This window comes from Nansenia antarctica, assembly GCF_963989245.1.
Source record: "Nansenia antarctica genome assembly, chromosome: 7".
Taxonomy (NCBI): domain Eukaryota; kingdom Metazoa; phylum Chordata; class Actinopteri; order Argentiniformes; family Microstomatidae; genus Nansenia; species Nansenia antarctica.
The window spans coordinates 13,743,293-13,762,864 of NC_137677.1; the positions used below are offsets into that span (position 1 = coordinate 13,743,293).

The window sequence follows — 19,572 nt, forward strand, 5'->3', positions numbered from 1 at the left end:
TTAGAGATGTAGGGAAGAGTAAAGGTATTCAAGAGATGTGTGTATTACCTACATTTGATTAATAACTCTTAACGACATGTTTGTTTTTTGAGGACATAGCAGAGGCCTACTTTTATTCAAGACAAAACAGGCAAAAATGTACCTAGCCCAGCTCATCAATACAATATGTCCTATCTGCTTTTCAATAAGACAGCTTTAGTTGACAAAAATTTGTTTGTTTAACAAACCATTTTTTTCTTTTTAACAAACCAAAGCAGATCAGGATTGTATGAACATGGCCTCTTTGTTCTAGTCAAAAAAGTCCGTCCGAAGCTAAATTAAAATCCACATTACGACATTTCAACAATAAGTCCCAACCTGAATATAGCACTGTGTGTGTGTATGCGTATGTGTGTGTGTGTGTGTGTGTGTGTGTGTGTGTGTGTGTGTGTGTGTGTGCACGTGCAGGTGTGTGTCTGTGTGTGTGTGTGTGTGTGTGTTAGCGTTAGCGTGACTGTAGTAGCCAGCAGCTAGTAAGAGTCAGCATGGTGAGAGGAGGAGGAGGAGGGGGGAGGGGGGGAGGGGGAGAGAGAGAGAGAGAGAGAGAGAGAGAGAGAGAGAGAGAGAGAGAGAGGAAGGGCAGAGAGAAGGGGGGGAGGAGAGAGAGAGAGAGATAAGAGAGAGAGCGATAACGAAGAGAGAGAGAGAGAGAGAGGAAGGGCAGAGAGAAGGGGGGGGGGAGTAGAGAGAGAGAGAGACAGATAACGAAGACAGAGAGAGAGAGGGAGGGTAGAGAGAGATAATGAAGAGAGAGAGGAGGGGGTGTCTAGGGGGGTGTAGCAGCTATCATCTCATCAGAGTACAGTACTGTACAGGAGTCGCCCTCCTTTGTGGTGTGATGTCATACCTCTGGGTCTACCTTTAAACAGCCACGTCTGAGTGACAGCTGTCCTGCTCCCATGGCCTTGAACAACCCCAAGTCTGAAATAAGGACGTTAAATAATCTTTCTGCTGTCTTACGCCTTTCCTCTCTTTTTCCTCCCTTTTCAGCTAAGATCTAAGCAAAACAAAACAAAACCTCCCCTCTGTAACCCCCCCCCCCCGTGCAATATGAGAAACTACTGTGCAATAACCAAGGGAATAGTGCCATGTTCTATAACCCTGCAATATGTTTACATTCTTGTGTTTAGGTTACATATACTGTAGCTATCTCACCTTCTCCCCCCCCCTTAACAGACTCTCATCTTCTCTCCCCCCCTTAACAGACTCTCACCTTCTCCCCCCCCTTAACAGACTATCTCACCTTCTCCCCCCCCCTTAACAGACTCTCACCTTCTCCCCCCCCCCTTAACAGACTATCTCACCTTCTCCCCCCCCTTAACAGACTATCTCACCTTCTCCCCCCCTTAACAGACTATCTCACCTTCTACCCCCCCCCCTTAACAGACTATCTCACCTTCTCCCCCCCCTTAACAGACTATCTCACCTTCTCCCCCCCTTAACAGACTATCTCACCTTCTACCCCCCCCCCCTTAACAGACTATCTCACCTTCTCCCCCCCTTAACAGACTATCTCACCTTCTACCCCCCCCCCTTAACAGACTATCTCACCTTCTCCCCCCCTTAACAGACTATCTCACCTTCTCCCCCCCCCCCTTAACAGACTATCTCACCTTCTACCCCCCCCCTTAACAGACTATCTCACCTTCTCCCCCCCCCTTAACAGACTATCTCACCTTCTCCCCCCCCTTAACAGACTCTCACCTTCTCCCCCCCCTTAACAGACTATCTCACCTTCTCCCCCCCCCTTAACAGACTATCTCACCTTCTCCCCCCCCCTTAACAGACTCTCACCTTCTCCCCCCCCCTTAACAGACTATCTCACCTTCTCCCCCCCCCTTAACAGACTATCTCACCTTCTCCCCCCCCCTTAACAGACTATCTCACCTTCTCCCCCCCCTTAACAGACTCTCACCTTCTCCCCCCCCCTTAACAGACTATCTCACCTTCTCCCCCCCCCTTAACAGACTATCTCACCTTCTCCCCCCCCCTTAACAGACTCTCACCTTCTCCCCCCCCCTTAACAGACTATCTCACCTTCTCCCCCCCCCTTAACAGACTATCTCACCTTCTCCCCCCCCTTAACAGACTATCTCACCTTCTCCCCCCCCCTTAACAGACTATCTCACCTTCTCCCCCCCCTTAACAGACTCTCACCTTCTCCCCCCCCCTTAACAGACTATCTCACCTTCTCCCCCCCCCTTAACAGACTATCTCACCTTCTCCCCCCCCCTTAACAGACTATCTCACCTTCTCCCCCCCCTTAACAGACTCTCACCTTCTCCCCCCCCCTTAACAGACTATCTCACCTTCTCCCCCCCCCTTAACAGACTATCTCACCTTCTCCCCCCCCCTTAACAGACTCTCACCTTCTCCCCCCCTTAACAGACTCTCACCTTCTCCCCCCCCTTAACAGACTATCTCACCTTCTCCCCCCCTTAACAGACTCTCACCTTCTCCCCCCCCCTTAACAGACTCTCACCTTCTCCCCCCCCTTAACAGACTCTCACCTTCTCCCCCCCCCGTAACAGACTCTCTCACCTTCTCCCCCCCCCTTAACAGACTATCTCACCTTCTCCCCCCCCCTTAACAGACTATCTCACCTTCTCCCCCCCCCTTAACAGACTATCTCACCTTCTCCCCCCCCCTTAACAGACTCTCTCACCTTCTCCCCCCCCCTTAACAGACTCTCACCTTCTCCCCCCCCCTTAACAGACTATCTCACCTTCTCCCCCCCCCTTAACAGACTCTCTCACCTTCTCCCCCCCCCTTAACAGACTCTCACCTTCTCCCCCCCCCTTAACAGACTATCTCACCTTCTCCCCCCCCCTTAACAGACTATCTCACCTTCTCCCCCCCCCTTAACAGACTATCTCACCTTCTCCCCCCCCTTAACAGACTATCTCACCTTCTCTCCCCCCCTTAACAGACTCTCTCACCTTCTCCCCCCCCCTTAACAGACTATCTCACCTTCTCCCCCCCCCTTAACAGACTCTCACCTTCTCCCCCCCCCTTAACAGACTATCTCACCTTCTCCCCCCCCTTAACAGACTCTCACCTTCTCCCCCCCCCTTAACAGACTATCTCACCTTCTCCCCCCCCCTTAACAGACTCTCACCTTCTCCCCCCCCTTAACAGACTATCTCACCTTCTCCCCCCCCTTAACAGACTCTCACCTTCTCCCCCCCCCTTAACAGACTATCTCACCTTCTCCCCCCCCCCCTTAACAGACTATCTCACCTTCTCCCCCCCCCCCTTAACAGACTCTCACCTTCTCCCCCCCCTTAACAGACTATCTCACCTTCTCCCCCCCCTTAACAGACTATCTCACCTTCTCCCCCCCCCCCCTTAACAGACTCTCACCTTCTCCCCCCCCCTTAACAGACTATCTCACCTTCTCCCCCCCCCTTAACAGACTATCTCACCTTCTCCCCCCCCCCCTTAACAGACTCTCACCTTCTCCCCCCCCCCCTTAACAGACTCTCACCTTCTCCCCCCCCCTTAACAGACTATCTCACCTTCTCCCCCCCCTTAACAGACTATCTCACCTTCTCCCCCCCCCTTAACAGACTATCTCACCTTCTCCCCCCCCCTTAACAGACTATCTCACCTTCTCCCCCCCCTTAACAGACTCTCACCTTCTCCCCCCCCCCTTAACAGACTATCTCACCTTCTCCCCCCCCTTAACAGACTCTCACCTTCTCCCCCCCCCTTAACAGACTATCTCACCTTCTCCCCCCCCCTTAACAGACTCTCACCTTCTCCCCCCCCCTTAACAGACTCTCACCTTCTCCCCCCCCCTTAACAGACTATCTCACCTTCTCCCCCCCCTTAACAGACTCTCACCTTCTCCCCCCCCTTAACAGACTATCTCACCTTCTCCCCCCCCTTAACAGACTATCACCTTCTCCCCCCCCTTAACAGACTATCTCACCTTCTCCCCCCCCCCTTAACAGACTATCTCACCTTCTCCCCCCCCCTTAACAGACTATCACCTTCTCCCCCCCCCTTAACAGACTATCACCTTCTCCCCCCCCTTAACAGACTCTCACCTTCTCCCCCCCCCTTAACAGACTATCTCACCTTCTCCCCCCCCCCTTAACAGACTATCTCACCTTCTCCCCCCCCCCCTTAACAGACTCTCACCTTCTCCCCCCCTTAACAGACTCTCACCTTCTCCCCCCCTTAACAGACTATCTCACCTTCTCCCCCCCCCCTTAACAGACTATCTCACCTTCTCCCCCCCCTTAACAGACTCTCACCTTCTCCCCCCCTTAACAGACTATCTCACCTTCTCTCCCCCCCTTAACAGACTATCTCACCTTCTCTCCCCCCCTTAACAGACTATCACCTTCTCCCCCCCCCTTAACAGACTATCTCACCTTCTCTCCCCCCCCCCCCCTTAACAGACTATCGTTCCCCTCGCCTAGAGGATAGTGAGTTGCACCAACCCCAAGTTTGTGTTCTCTGTGTGTGTATGCACGTGTGTGTGTGTGTGCGCGGGTGTTTTTTGCACATGGGTGTGTGTGCACATGAGAGTGTGTGTGTGTGTGTGTGTGTGCACGTGCAGGTGTGTATCTGTGTGTGTGTGTATGCGTCTGTGTGTGTTTGTGCGCCGGTGTTTTTGCACCTGGGTGTGTGTGCACATGTGTGTGTGTGTGCATGTGTGTGTGCAGGTGTGTGTGTGGCTGTAGTAGCCAGCAGCTAGTAAGAGCCAGCATGGTGAGAGGAGGAGAGGGGGGGGGGGGGGAGATAACGAAGAGAGAGAGAGGGAGGGGGGGAGAGGAGAGAGAGATAACGAAGAGAGAGAGAGAGAGTAGAGGGGGCAGAGAGAGAAAGGGGGGAGTAGAGAGAGAGAGAGAGAGAGATAACGAAGACAGAGAGAGAGGGAGGACAGAGAGAGAAAGGAGGGGGAAGTAGAGAGAGAGAGAGAGAAATAATGAAGAGAGAGAGGGGTGGGGAGTAGAGAGAGAGGGGGGGGTGTAGCAGCTATCATCTCATCAGAGTACAGTACTGTACAGGAGTCGCCCCCCCTCCTTTGTGGTGTGATGTCATACCTCTGGGTCTACCTTTAAACAGCCACGTCTGAGTGACAGCTGTCCTGCTCCCATGGCCTTAACAGACTGTTGGGCACCTTGCCTGGCGCAGTGGATAGTGAGTTGGACTGGTGATCGGGCATGAGTTCAAATCCCAACTGGGAACACCACCACTTGAGTAAGACCCTCAGCCCTAAGTTACTCCAGGGAGACTGTCTAACCCTGACCCTGAGTAAGACCCTCAGCCCTCAGTTACTCCAGGGAGATTGTCCCTGTAATCATTAACTAAGTTGCTTTGGATAAAAGCGTCTGCTAAATGGAGTAAATTCTAAATGCTAAAAGTTTAAATGTAAATGTAAATGGATCCCCTGAGCTTGAAGACCAGTCCAAAAGAATGAAGTACATATATATATAAGACAAAAGTCTATCAATATAGCTATATATATGTATAGGTATATATATATATATATGTATATATATGGGCCTAACTGTAGAATCCATTGCTGGAAATGTGTTTATTTGGTTTGTCTCATAAATCTCATATCAAAATATCCATAAATACGATCGGTCATATCCATAAGTACTTGAAATACAAAAATGCAATCTCATTTCGAAATGCATAGTAAGCGAATGATCTGTCATAACCATAAATACTTGAAATACGAACTTGAAATCGTCCTCAGCCACCGTAGTAAGGCGATGACGTAGTCCGAACCAAATATGCAAATATGCAGGCGCGGTATGATGACGCGCTTGAACCAAATGGTCTCCATGCGTCCGGGTGAAGCGCGTGTCGGATGCAGCTGGATATATAGTCAGGTTTGTTATATAATTTCGTGGGAATTTTGGGGGGATTTTCTAATCTATACATTTTTTGATAGGGCATTGTATGAGGAATCAGAAAATATATGTTTCCATTTGCACAGATGTCTGAAAGGCAGCCATCTTGGCATTTACAAAATGGCCGCCATAATACACATGTTTTGTAATATCTTGGCTTCTAAATAAGCTAGAACATTGATTTTAACTGCTAAACCTACATTTTCAGGGTCAAGGAATCCAATGGTTGTAGTTACAAAGCATTATTATTATTATTTTTTATATCATCACATACAAATGTGTAACTTATACTTTAAGAAATTTTAGTTTTTCTATTACTTCCATACGTGAGTCCACAGACCACAGTATGATCATGACAACCTCCTGCATTAGATGGTCTCGATGTTATGATTTAAACTTTTGTTGGCTTTTTGGGGGGATTTGCTAATCGATACATTTTTGGATGTTATGGCAACAGCCAGCAACCAGTAAGGCAATACAGAGGCAGCTAAATCTATAGCCTAATGGCATATTTAATTATCTTCTTTCGGCGTATGGGTAGTTGTTTTCCTCTCCACTCCACCAGGCTCGGGGCCGAGGGGCTACCCTTTTACCACCCCGAGACCTGGTTGAGGGGCTCACCCGGGCTATATTTCTGGACACCCCTCCAGAAGCCACGTCATCGTCTCGTCATCTAGTACCGACAGACCATGCATCCCGTTGGGTGGGTGGTACACCGGGCAATCCAGGATAACATGGTCTGCAGTTTGGTCCTCTGCGCCACACTCGCACGACGCATTTGGGGCCAAGCCCCATCTGTGCATTGATGAGTGGAAACGCCCGACGCCGGTCCGGAGACGATTGAGCCTCACCCAGGAATCAGGATAGCCTTGGCAAGTCCATCCCGAGGGGCTCAGGGCCGGCGACTGGGATGTGGTCGCGGAGTTTGGAGGTGTTTGCCTCCCACTCCGCGCGCCACATATAATCCGCCCATCCTGCTGCACTGATGTTAAGATCTCTGCATTGCTGCCTGAGATCCTGTGCGGCAGGCACAAATGGGTGTCTCGACTTGAGACGCCGGGAGGGCTCCGCTGTTATAGTGAGCCTATCGTGGAGCAGATGGTTATTAAGCTCCACGGCCCGGCAGGCGAGACGTGCTGTGGTTCCCATGCGGCGGAGGCCTGCGGGCTGGATGCCTGCTAGGATGGGAAGGTTGTCCACGGGGGTTGGACGCAGGCATCCTGTCACAAACTGCAAGGCTTCGTTTATAGGGGAGTCGATGAGGCGGGTGTGGGCACTGCGACACCATACTGGGGCGCAGTATTCACTAGTTGAATAAACGAGGGCTAGGGCTGCCGTGCGCAAGGTCTTTGCGCCCGCGCCCCAGCCTGAGCCAACCAGTCGCCTCATCAACGCCACACGAGCTGTTAACTTCTTGCGCAGTGACTCGAGGTGCCGGCGAAACGTGAGCGTCCTGTCCAATGTCACACCGAGATAGATTGGCTCAGCGGAACATGGCAGGGGAGTTCCATCTAGGTATACTCTAAGCTCACATTTAGCCTCCCTGTTGTTAAGGTGGAAGGCAGCCGACACCGTCTTTGCCTCGCTAAGCTTCAATCTCCATTTCCGGAAGTATGCCACTAGTGTCTGCATGTCCTGGCTCAGAATCCCCTCCACAGACTGCCAATTTCCAGCAGAGTACACCACTGCGAGGTCGTCTGCGTAGGCGTACTTCCGCGAGAGTGTGTTGGGCAGGTCATAGGTGTAGATATTATAGAGGAGGGGGGCCAGGACCGATCCCTGAGGGTCCGCAGAGGTACTGCAGGGGGTCCGCCAATTTTTTTCAGAATAATTTACAATTTTCACCAAAATAATTTGTGACAATTAAAAAATATAACAAAAGTTATATTGAGTAAACTACAAGCATCAATAGGCAATAATAAACTACTTTTGACGAAAAACTATTTACAAAATAAATTATTCCAATGGAGCAGAATCGAACGTTAGCCGTTATAGCAAGCTCGGTGTTGCGAACAACAGAACATGAACAGCGGAACAGAACAACAGAACTACATTGAAGTAATAGTCAATAATTAGCATATCGTTAGCAATCAATATTTAGCATAACAATACTAAAAGTAAAAACTATATATTATTAGTTACTACTATTAATTAGTGAAGCAGGATGGATACATTTGTAACAGTAACGAGACCTCGAGCTCGAGATCCAACGGCTAGGCCTACTCCTTCCACCTCGGCCCCAGCAGCGCCTGCCCCAAGGGCAGATAAACGCAAAAGAGAAAAGTCCCGAAAATATTCAGAAGTGTACCTAAAGTTTGGATTTACTTTCAAAGAAACCGAAGGAGTGGAATTGCCGGTGTGTGTTGTTTGTGCGGCGACGCTCTCAAACAAAAGCATGAAGCCATCAAAGCTGCAACGACACTTGGAGACAAATCATGGCCACTTACAAGATAGAGCACTGGACTACTTTCAGGCTCGTCTGCACTCTCTCCAAGGCCAACAGACAATGATAAGAAAATATGCGAAAGTCGGTGAGCTTGCTTTGAAAGCCTCATATCAAGTTGCTCTTCGCGTTGCCCAGTGTAAAAAAACCATACACAATTGCAGAAGATTTGATATTGCCTGCGGCCACTGATATGTGCAAGACCACGTTTGGGAATGATGGATATGCAGAAAAGTTGAAGACTATCCCATTGTTAGACACAATTGCTCGGCGAATTGGTGAAATGGCATCGGATGTGAGGGTGCAGTTAATTGAGAAATTACAAACGGCGGAGGCAGTTGCACTCCAGTTGGATGAATCAGTGGACATGTCCAAAGACGCACAGCTCTTGGCATTTGTGCGCTTTGTTGACCAAGACGAAATGTGTGAAGAGTTCTTGTTTTGTAAGAAGCTTCCTGAACGCACAACAAGTGCTGAAATGTTCAAAGTGATTGATGACTTTTTCGGTGAAAATGACTTAAGTTGGGCAAAGTGTGTCGCGGTGTGTACCGACGGTGCACGCGCTATGACTGGGCAAAAGAGTGGACTGATGGCGCTTGTCAGAAAAGTAGCCCCCAAAGTGATGTGGACTCACTGCATGCTGCACAGAGAATCCCTCGCCGCTAAAGAAATGAGTGCTGAGTTTGCCGATGTTATGAATGAATGAATGAATGAATGAATGGTCTTTATTGTCATTGCTACAGTACAGGTACCAAACAACGAAATTTAGGAGGGGTGGCTCCCCTGGTGTTAGGAAAGATTATTATTTTTTAAATCACAAGAAGGGAAGGAGCTGGTTTACATAAATAAAGGCTATGTACACTATCCACTATACTATACTGTACAGATAGACGACTAGGGTTGTCATATTGCACAATAGTGTTATTGCACATTTATTTAAAGTGTCGCAGTTTGCAGGCTTGAAATGTACATATTTGTGCCTCAGCACTACACCTGATTTTTTTTCATTCCAGCAGCTGCCATCAATCCGTCCAGACTGTCCAGGGCCCAGAACCTAGGTCTTTGCTGTGTTCAGGGCCTGGACGGCCCTGTGGTAGAAGCTGTTCTTCAGTCTGTTTGTCCTTGCGGCCAAGGTCCTGAACCGCCTTTTCGAGGGCAGCCGGGTAAAGTGTTCGTACCCAGGGTGGGTTGGGTCCCTGGAGATCTTGGAGGCCTTCCTGAGACAGCGTGTGTTGTACAGCTCTTCCAGAGAGGGGAGGGGGCCGCCGGTGATCTTCTGTGCTGTTCTCACGACTCTCTGTAGCGCATTTCTCTCCGCGGTTGTGCAGCTGGAGAACCAGTTGCAGATGCCGTAGGTGAGGATGCTCTCCACTGCGCCGCGGTAGAAGGTCACCAGTATCTCCTGCTTGCTGTGTTCCTTCCTGAGGACTCTCAGGATGTATAGCCGCTGTTGTGCCTTCTTGATGGTGGCTTTTGTGTTGTCCTTCCAGGTCAGGTCATCCCGCATGTGCATCCCCAGGAATCGGAGGGTTGAGACTCTCTCCACGCTCTCTCCGTCGATGAGCAGGGGCTGGATCTCGGACTTTTTCCTCCTGAAGTCTACGATGATTTCCTGGGTCTTTGACTTGTTCAGCAGCAGGTTGTTAACCTTGCACAGCTTGCTCAGTTGCTCTACCTCATCCCTGTACGCCGCCTCGTCCCCCCCCGAGATGCATCCCACCACGGTGGTGTCGTCTGCAAACTTTACGATGGAGTTGCTGGGGTGGACGGGGGTGAAGTCGTAGGTGTAGAGGTTGTAGAGGATGGGGCTTAGCACGCAGCCCTGGGGGGACCCAGTGCTGAGTCTGAGGGCTGTGGAGGTGTGGGGGCCCACCCGCACCCTCTGGGGGCGGTCGGTCAGGAAGTCCTTGATCCATGCACATATAGAGTGTGATAGACCCAGGTCTAGTAGTTTGGTCACTAGCCTGTCTGGAAGGATGGTGTTGAAGGCGGAGCTGAAGTCCACAAAGAGCAGTCTCGCGTAGCTGTTTCCCCTCTCCAGGTGGGATAGAGTGGCGTGGAGAGTCGTCGCGATGGCGTCCTCTGTGGACCTGTGGGCTCTGTAGGCGAACTGGTATGGATCCAGGTTGGGCGGGAGGCGTGTGAGTATGTGGGCCCGGACTAGTTTCTCGAAGCACTTCATGATGATTGGTGTGAGTGCCACCGGGCGGTAGTCGTTTAGGCAGCTCACCGTGCTTTTCTTCGGGACTGGGATGATAGTTGAGGTTTTCAGGCAGGGTGGGATGGTGGCCTGGGACAGGGACTGGTTGAAGATGTTGGTGAAAACCCAGGCCAGCTGGTCGGCGCAGTCCCTCAGCACCCGTCCCAGGACGCCATCCGGCCCCGAGGCTTTCCTGGGGTCCACCGCCTTCAGCACGCGTCTCACTTCATGCTCTGTGAGGGTGAGGCTGCTGAGAGCTGGAGAGAGTGGTGTTTGTGTTGTGGTTACCTCCGTTCGCCCCTCGTCGAACCGGGCGTAGAAGGAGTTCAGCTTTCCCGCCAGCAGGGGGTCGTCCTCTGCGGCTGTGAGCCTGTTGGCTCTGAAGTTTGTCATGTGCTGAACCCCCTGCCACATCCGCCTGGAGTCCGTTATGGACACTGTTGTAAAGGCTGTAAATGTTATTAAGAAGAGTGCCCTACAAACTCGCCTCTTCGCTTCTTTATGCGCCGCTACAGGAGAGGAACACACTTAAAAATGTTTATTACATGTGGGGGTCCCTGTTCTGGTTGTCTTTCGTCCAAGGGGTCCTTGGGCTGAAAAAGGTTGAAGACCCCTGTCCTAGGATACTGGGTGCAGGGTGGTGTGGGGCTGAGTGGGGCTGGCGCCATCTAGCGGTGAACATGGGTACTGCTGAGGAGCCTTGGCAGGGGGAAGTTACCAGGGGCCTGTTCCACTATGCGAGATTAACTCCACTATGCAGGGGTCCTACTTTTGCGCAGCATTCCGATTTATTGATCTTTATGAAGACGGAAAAATAAGATGTAAAATAGTGCAATACTGCCGCAATTAACAAGGCGAGGGAAATGGTTTGGCAAGAAATTGCTGACCGATTAAATGCGTAGGTCATACTAGCCCCAGTTATTGTTATATGTTCATATTTTAATAAATGAATATTTACTACTGTGGTGATATTAGCAACAGGCTATACACCATAATATCGTCACGATGGCCTAGTGGTATTGACCGCTGCCATAGTATTTATTCATCATTTTAAGACCGTGGTTCAAATCCCTCTTCTGACAAACTTTTTACTGCATTTCGTTGTCTGAATCTAATCTAAAATCTCATCTAAAAAAGTATGTAGGCTATAAAATGATGGTGCAGGCTAATTTACAAGAACTGACACGATTACAATGGTGTTTGAAGCCTTTCTGGGTGGTAAATTATGTTCTTGGACACTGGATTTGGCATTGATTATTTTTTCTTAAGATTACTGATGGATAGATGATCCACTTAGACAGATATATCTATTGTAAATCGATTTGCATGAAGGCTTCGGTTAAATGTAAAAAAACAACAAAAAAACATCACTTAAATCAAATCTCGAACTCGCAACCTTCGGAACTCTAGCTGGCTGTCTTAACCCCTGCGCCAACCAGACTGCTGTGATGTTAGCAATGCAAGTTGATAGACATACCTATTTTATTTTATTATATTTTTACACTTTTTTATTTATCTATCGATCGATCTATCTATCTATCTATCTATCTATCTATCTATCACACTTTCAAAATATCAACATCACACAATCAAACTATCTATCTATCGATCGATCACACTTTCAAAATATCAAATCATCTATCTATCACACAGTCAAACTATCTATCTATCTATCTCGTAAAAAGTGGGAACTAATATTTCCTAAAAGACACTTGAAGGAACTGTCGTTCGGGATATAGTTTCCGCCTGTGAGACAATTTTGACGCACGTCTTACCTAAACCAACCTCTAAGCCTGCTCGCGACCAGAATAACTCGGGAGGATAGGTTGCATAGCAACCAAACAGCGAATTATTTGAGCCACATTGATGGAACCGAACGCAAGATTAAATTATCGCCGATTAGAACATTACCGCCGATTAGAAGATAATCTCGCTTAGTGGAACGGGGCCCAGGAGGCTATTCCACGGTTGATTAGTATATCTGCGCTAAAAATAAATCAGGCGATCAGGCAACTCGGGATTGGAATTCAAGCCTCAGGTGATTCCTCGAATTCCTTATGATTACTGATGGATAGATGATTCACTTAGACAGATATATCTATTGTAAATCGATTTGCATGAAGGCTTCGGTTAAATGTAAAAAAAAACGCAACTTTAATCAAGTCTCGAACTCGCAACCATTGGAACTCTACCTGGCTGCCCTAACCCCTGCGCCAGCCAGACCACTGTGACAATAGCAATGTAAGTTGATATACATACCTATTTTTTTTTACACTTTTTTATTTATCTATCTATCTATCTATCACACTTTCAAAATATCAAGTTATCTATCACACAATCAAACTATCTATCTATCGACCGATCACACTTTCAAAATAGTCTATCTATCTATCTATCTCGTAAAAAGTGGGAACTAATATTTCCTAAAAGACACTTGACGGAACTGTCGTTCGGGATATAGTTTCCGTCTGTGAGACAATTTTGACGCACGTATTACCTAAACCAACCTCTAAACCTGCTCGCGACCAGAATTACTCAGAAGGATTGGTTGCATAGCAACCAAGCAGCGAATTCTTTGAGCCACATTGATGGAACCGAACGCAAAATGAAATTATCGCCGATTAGAATATTATCACCGATTAGAAGATAATCTCGTATAGTGGAACAGGCCCCTGAGGCTTGAATTCCAATCCCGAGTTGCCTGATCGCCCGATTAATTTTTTTATCGCGGTGTGAAAATCACACTGATTGATATTACCGCTCAACGAAACTTCTCTTCGTGCGTTCATCTGTTGGTAAATGTTTGTTTGAGCGAACGAAGTGCAGAGCACGTTAAGACACCTCTGTACAGTTTCAACCTGAGGGAATTATGCATCTGAACCTTTATATACAACGTTTTTCCTCCGAGACGGTAGACGGCGAAAAATCTGTCATGCCAAAGCAAACACCCAGAGACAGAAGAAGAAGAAGAACATCCGGATATGGAAATTGTTCGTATGAGGCCGTTTCCGGTGACTACCACTTCAGATGAAGCGGACACAACAGAAGGAATGAATTAGCTAAAATTGTTTCGTTTGGGTCGATATTGGGACTGTTTCTTTTTTGGAATTGCATGTGGGATTTGGTTCGAAACGGCTTCGTTGATCATAACTAAACCACCCTGGTGACAAATCACCGGTGCTAGCAGCGTTAGCCATGATCTCAAAAGCCGCTTGCAGTGCTGTGGCTAGCTAAGCTAGCTGACGTTGTTCTAGCTAGCCACACACACTGTGAGAGGCACCGGTGGCTTTATAACTATCTGATCTATCTGTCTGGTTCATCTACAATCGATCTGATCTCTCTGTCTTCGGCGTCCTGTTCTCGTTGGACCCTTTCGTTTACATTCCCATGCTGTGTCAGACACAAGGAGGTTCTGTTTGTGTTTTAGTTTTGATTCATGACAGTTTCATAAGTTGAACTGGAGAAGTTTTAACTGGGGAGAGCCCAGCTGAAGCTTCACGTTGACCATCATCGTTCAACACAAAAGGCCACAACGAAAACAACATTAGACGCTTTAGATAGGCTTTGTGCCTCCAGCTGTTGTGTTTTTTTGCAACCTGACTTTATACTTTATAGCCATGGCCTCCTCGTCTGGGAACGATGACGACCTCACCATCCCCAGGGCAGCGATCAACAAGATGATCAAGGAAACCCTGCCCAACGTGCGGGTCGCCAACGACGCCAGGGAGCTGGTGGTGAACTGTTGCACAGAGTTCATCCATCTCATCTCATCGGAGGCCAATGAAATATGCAACAAGTCTGAAAAGAAGACCATCTCTCCTGAACACGTCATTAATGGTTAGTCAAAGTCACAAGTCACAAGTGGGCCATCATGATCATCTAGTCTTATATCTGGGCTGTCTCCCTTTCCTTGTCATGTGTTTTTGAAGCTGCACCCCATAAATCAGTCAAGGTATGTGACAGTGACACTTGTGTCTGTTTTCTCTTACCATTTGTTCGTAGCACTTGAAAGCCTTGGTTTTGCATCGTACATCACAGAGGTAAAAGATGTCCTGCAGGAGTGTAAAACCGTAGCACTGAAGAGGAGGAAGGCAAGCTCTCGCCTGGAGAATCTCGGCATTCCGGAGGAAGAGCTCCTCAGACAACAACAGGAATTGTTTGCCAAGGTAAAGAATCTCAATCGTTTGACACTTTCTCCCCTGCTCTTCTGCTTTTTCTCATCCAGGTCACCATACTGCCCAGGACAGTCCGGACGGATTGTATGGCAGCTAGTGCTGAGGCACAAACATGTACATTTTCAAGCCTGCAAACTGTGACACTTTAAAATAATGTGAAAAAATACTCTTGTGCAATATGACAACCCTAGTTGACTATCTGTGCAGTATAGTACAGTGGATTGTGTACATAGCCTTTATTGATGTAAACCAGCTCCTTACCTTCTTGTGATTTTATGCTTTTATGCTTTTTCTAAAATGTTTTTTATTTTTTTTATTTTTTTCCTTTCCTAACACCAGGGGAGCCACCCCTCCTAAATTTCGTTGTTTGGTACCTGTACTGTAGCAATGACAAATAAAGTCCATTCCATTCCATTCCATGTATGGTTGGCGGTGTAAATGTTACGGTACATGTGGGAATACGGTACATGTGGGAAAACTAGGGTTAGGGTTAGGGTTAGGTGCTATGTCGACTTGGTACATGCTGGCATGTCTTACCCTAACCCTAACCGTAGCACCCTAGCACCTAACCCTAACCCTAGTTTTCCCACATGTACCGTGTTCCCACATGTACCGTAACATAAATAATGGCATTTATCTGTGTTGTGTTTGGAGCACAGAACCAATATAGCCTACTATCATCTATGGTTTACAATCTGGTAACATTTTTATACTCCATCTGTGCTCCTCTATTCGGCCACCTGTATTTATGACTCTGTCTGATTGGTGCATGTGTTTGTGTTGCAGGCCCGGCAGCAGCAGGCGGAGCTTGCACAGCAGGAGTGGTTGCAGATGCAGCAGGCTGCCCAACAGGCACAGTTGGCTGCCGCATCTGCCAGTGCTTCCCAGCAGGCTGGTTCCTCCCAGGATGAAGACGAGGAGGATGACATTTGATATTCTGGCAACAATGATTCAGGCCAAATCCCCCTCTTCAGACTGTCACAGCAACCCCTCGCTTTACCAACACTTTTATTGGCAGAGATCTGAGCTGTGTTTGGACATCTCTAATCCCATCAGTTCTGCATCATCAGTACACATTTGAGTGGACAGTTTCATGGTAGATGTGGGGGATTTCTACGTAGAGACATCAAGTTCTGTTTTTTGCAGCAGTACCTGAAAATACATATTTGGATAAAAGCATGTTTCTAGCTTTCATTCAACTCATCTCAGTTTTACTTTTTTTGCCAATCGCAAATGTTATGCCTAATCATGGAATTCTTATGTTCTCTGTACTTTGTGGATCAGAGATTGTCAGATGTGTGACGCAAGAAAAATACTGAGGACAAAAGGTGCAAACGATGTGTTTCAGTGATCTTGGCTATATTCAGAAAACTTTGTTTATGTCTTCAGGTACTGTTCCTTAAGGTTGTTTGTGTTATCCAGAACTTGGATCAAATAGTATTTGAGTTTTCTTTAAAATACTTATCTGTACTTTATTGGGCTTGTTTGATGAAATGGAACCAATAGCCCTAAAAGGGCATGCCTGACCCATCTGGCATGCTATACAGGCTCAATCAGTTGCTCAAAAGTATTTGAAAGAAAACAAATATTATTTGAAACCTAGTCTGGTTTATCCTTTGTTCAAGTTTAATTTTGGGGGGTTAAGGAGAACAGCTCCTTGCCCTCGCCATTGTAATGATATTGATTCCTCCTATTGGCCTATTGTCCTTTTCTGAAAGTAACTTTTATAGAAATGAATTCTTACCCCCCTCTAGGTTGTGTGTAACAGAATATCTTTCTGAATCATGTTGAGGGGTTGTGAATATGTATTTGAATTTGGTTTGTTAAATAGAATTCAAAAATGAAACTTTTTGTTTCATTTTAGCTCTGTCTTATATGATGCTTTTTTTCTTATGTTCACCCACAGTATTGCTATTAAACAAATTAGCTACTCCTTTCAGAATCTTTTTGACTATAGAACCAAAGATAGAAGAGAGTCTAACACCCCTTAGTATGTGAGATCCTAAGGTGTATGTTCAATGTGTAGAATAATAATGCTTGGAATGCGGATTTCATTCAAATATTCTTGGATGCGGATTACATTCAAGTTACTACACAATGCCGATGGTAAAACTTTCACTTTGTACAATGCTTTGATATCCTGGCTGAATGTTTGTTTTTGTTTTCTCCGGTGCAGTATGCAAGTTTCAAAATGTGCATTGTGAATGTGTGGTGAATCCTAAATATGTAAAGATTGGTAACCTCTAGTTGTGATGCACATTCACTTGCCTACTGAAAACTTGTATTCTTTAAGCAATAAAGTTAACATGTTTTATAGAGACTAATCTTTTCCCTTGCTTCTTTTATTTAGCTCTCTTCCTCTCTCTCCTCTCTCTCCTCTCCTCTCTCTCTCTCTCTCACCTGTGTGTGACCTTGAGGTGGGAGGGGCCTATGAGGCTGGTGTTGGGCCTGGGCCTGGCTTGCGTGAGGCCCATTCCACTGAACTCCTCCTCCGCGTCACCGATTGGTCCCCGGCTGCGGTTTCCAGGGGCGACGGGCCGGTATCCGTCCTCCAGGTCCACGGCGTACAGGTCTTCCTCCGTCTCGACGGAGCGGCTGAACCTGTTACGGGTGTAGCTCTTCATGGCCTTCAGCTCTGGGTTGACACACACACACACACACACACACACACACACACACATCATCATGGGCAAAAGCCACACATCTTCTTAGTTGATTGTTCACCTGAGAAATACAGCAGAGGCTGTAGTGGCAACAATCATGACATAAGTCCTTCTCATTCAGGGGGTGTGATGGTGTGGGGAATGTTTTCTTGGCACACTTTGGGCCTGTTAATACCAATCAATTATCACTTGAATGCCACAGCCTGTTTGAGTATTGTTGACCATGTGCATCGCTTCATGGCCACAATGTACCCATCTTCTAATGGCTACATCCAGCATGATAATGCACCATGTCACAAAACAAAAGTCGTCTCAAACTGGTTTCATGAACATGACAATGAGTTCAGTGTTCTTCAGTGGCCTTCCCAGTCACCGGATCTGAATCCAATAGAACACCTTTGGGATGTGGTAGAACGGAAGATTCACAGCTTGAAACTGCACCTGAAAAATCAGCAGGAATTGTCACAAGATGAAAACGAGACTAAATCACTTGGTGATTAATTGTAACAGACATTTAAACCAGGGGGGTGCCCACATTTTTTTCACCCCACTGTATGTATGGGATTAGATTAGGTAACGTCACTCCTGTTTAAAAGTGATACTGTAGGTGGAGGTAAGAGCCTGTTGTTTTAAAAGGAAATGTACAGCTCAAGCACTCTCTGTATCCTCTGATATGACTGTATGTGTTCTTTAGATGAGAGCTCTAAGCCTGTAGATGAAATCCTTTGCCACGCTCTAAGAGCTTTAAAATGCTTCAGATTCAGGAGAATAGGGGGAATGTTGTAATATGTTTGACTGCTTGAGTGCTTTGGTCTGATATCACCTACTTATAGGCATTGGATCAACACATTTGGCTTGCCTTCATGAAAGGCAGGTAACCTTACAACATAGAATGCAGGTGTAACATTTGGAGTGCAGACTCAAAGCCTTGCTCCACTGACTGTTCATACATGTTGATATTTGCCCTGGGTGTCTCTGTGGGTTCTCTGTGGGCTTGGAGTGGACCTGGATGCTGGTGTTTGACCATGTTCGGCATGGTATAATGATTGGGATTGTCCTTAACCACAATCACAGATGAACTTCTGTATACCTGTACTTCTTTTTCCTCTGTGTCATGGTACACCATGTATTCCAGAACATCAGTGGGAAAATAAGTCAATTGCCGGGGATAACATAGGCCAGAAAACGCTATAAGGTGGGAGACCAGGGTGACCTTGTTGGGCACAGTACCTACCCATACCCTGCTGTTCTTTTCAATACTGACATGCTTTTCTGTCTTGGTTTTGAGAGGTTATTTTAATCAGGTTCAAGTTCTTGATGCTGGTGACTGGTGTGTACAGCCTTGACTGTCACCTTCTTTATCATCAGTCAGGTAAAAGCAACTACCTTACTCTTGGAGAACCAGAGAAAGTATGAGGGAGGAGATCTGCATGCAATGTATCTGTTATAGGGTTAAAATAAAGTAAAAACACTTGTAATAACCTACGACCTATAATGTACTACCTAATATACTGTATATATATATATTTCTAGATAGGCCTATATATATATATCTCTCTCTCACACTCTCTCTCTCTCTCTCTGTCTCTCTCTCTCTCTCTCTCTCTCTCTCTCTCTCTCTCTCTCTCTCTCTCTCTCTCTCTCTCTCTCTCTCTCTCTATATATATATATATATATATATATATATATGTTGTGGATTACCTAGGACACATAGGTCTTCTGTATGTTCCAAACTGAAATTGTTACCTGTATTACCTATATAATCTTCCATATGAAATAAGATTTAGGATTAAATCATGTTCTTTTTTCAAAATGACATGGAACTGAGGAAAAGCCTTAACAAATAAACGATTGTGGAAAGAAAGAAAAAAAAAGATTGTGCCTGTTTCTAGCAGCACGCAGATTCAGTTAAGAGTCCGGCTAACAGACAGAGGGCGCCCTGTGTTGAGAATGGGGAGATGAAAGAGAAATTGCACAATTCAAGTCCTCCAGCCTTTCCACCATTCCATGTACTTCCATGGACAGAGTAGTGAAAAGGTAGTTTCTCCTGTCACCCGTGCAACCGAGCGGATTCGCAAAGGGGCCAGGCAGCTTATTGAATTGGTCGTTGCCGAAGGTTTAAAAGTATTTAATTAGGCTATCATTCATTTGTTTAAAAAAAAAAATAATAAAAAGC

The 19,572-nt window shown here is 46.8% G+C and overlaps 1 protein-coding gene across 1 annotated transcript; it reads left to right on the top strand.

Moving 5' to 3' along the window:
* Positions 1-13,573: 13,573 nt before the first annotated feature.
* Positions 13,574-16,997, top strand: dr1 (down-regulator of transcription 1). Its single transcript, XM_080536104.1, has 3 exons — positions 13,574-14,395; positions 14,561-14,724; positions 15,520-16,997. The coding sequence occupies exons 1-3, from the start codon at positions 14,176-14,178 to the stop codon at positions 15,664-15,666; spliced, it is 531 nt and encodes a 176-aa protein (XP_080392230.1). The 5' UTR covers positions 13,574-14,175; the 3' UTR covers positions 15,667-16,997.
* The last annotated feature ends 2,575 nt before the right edge of the window (positions 16,998-19,572 follow it).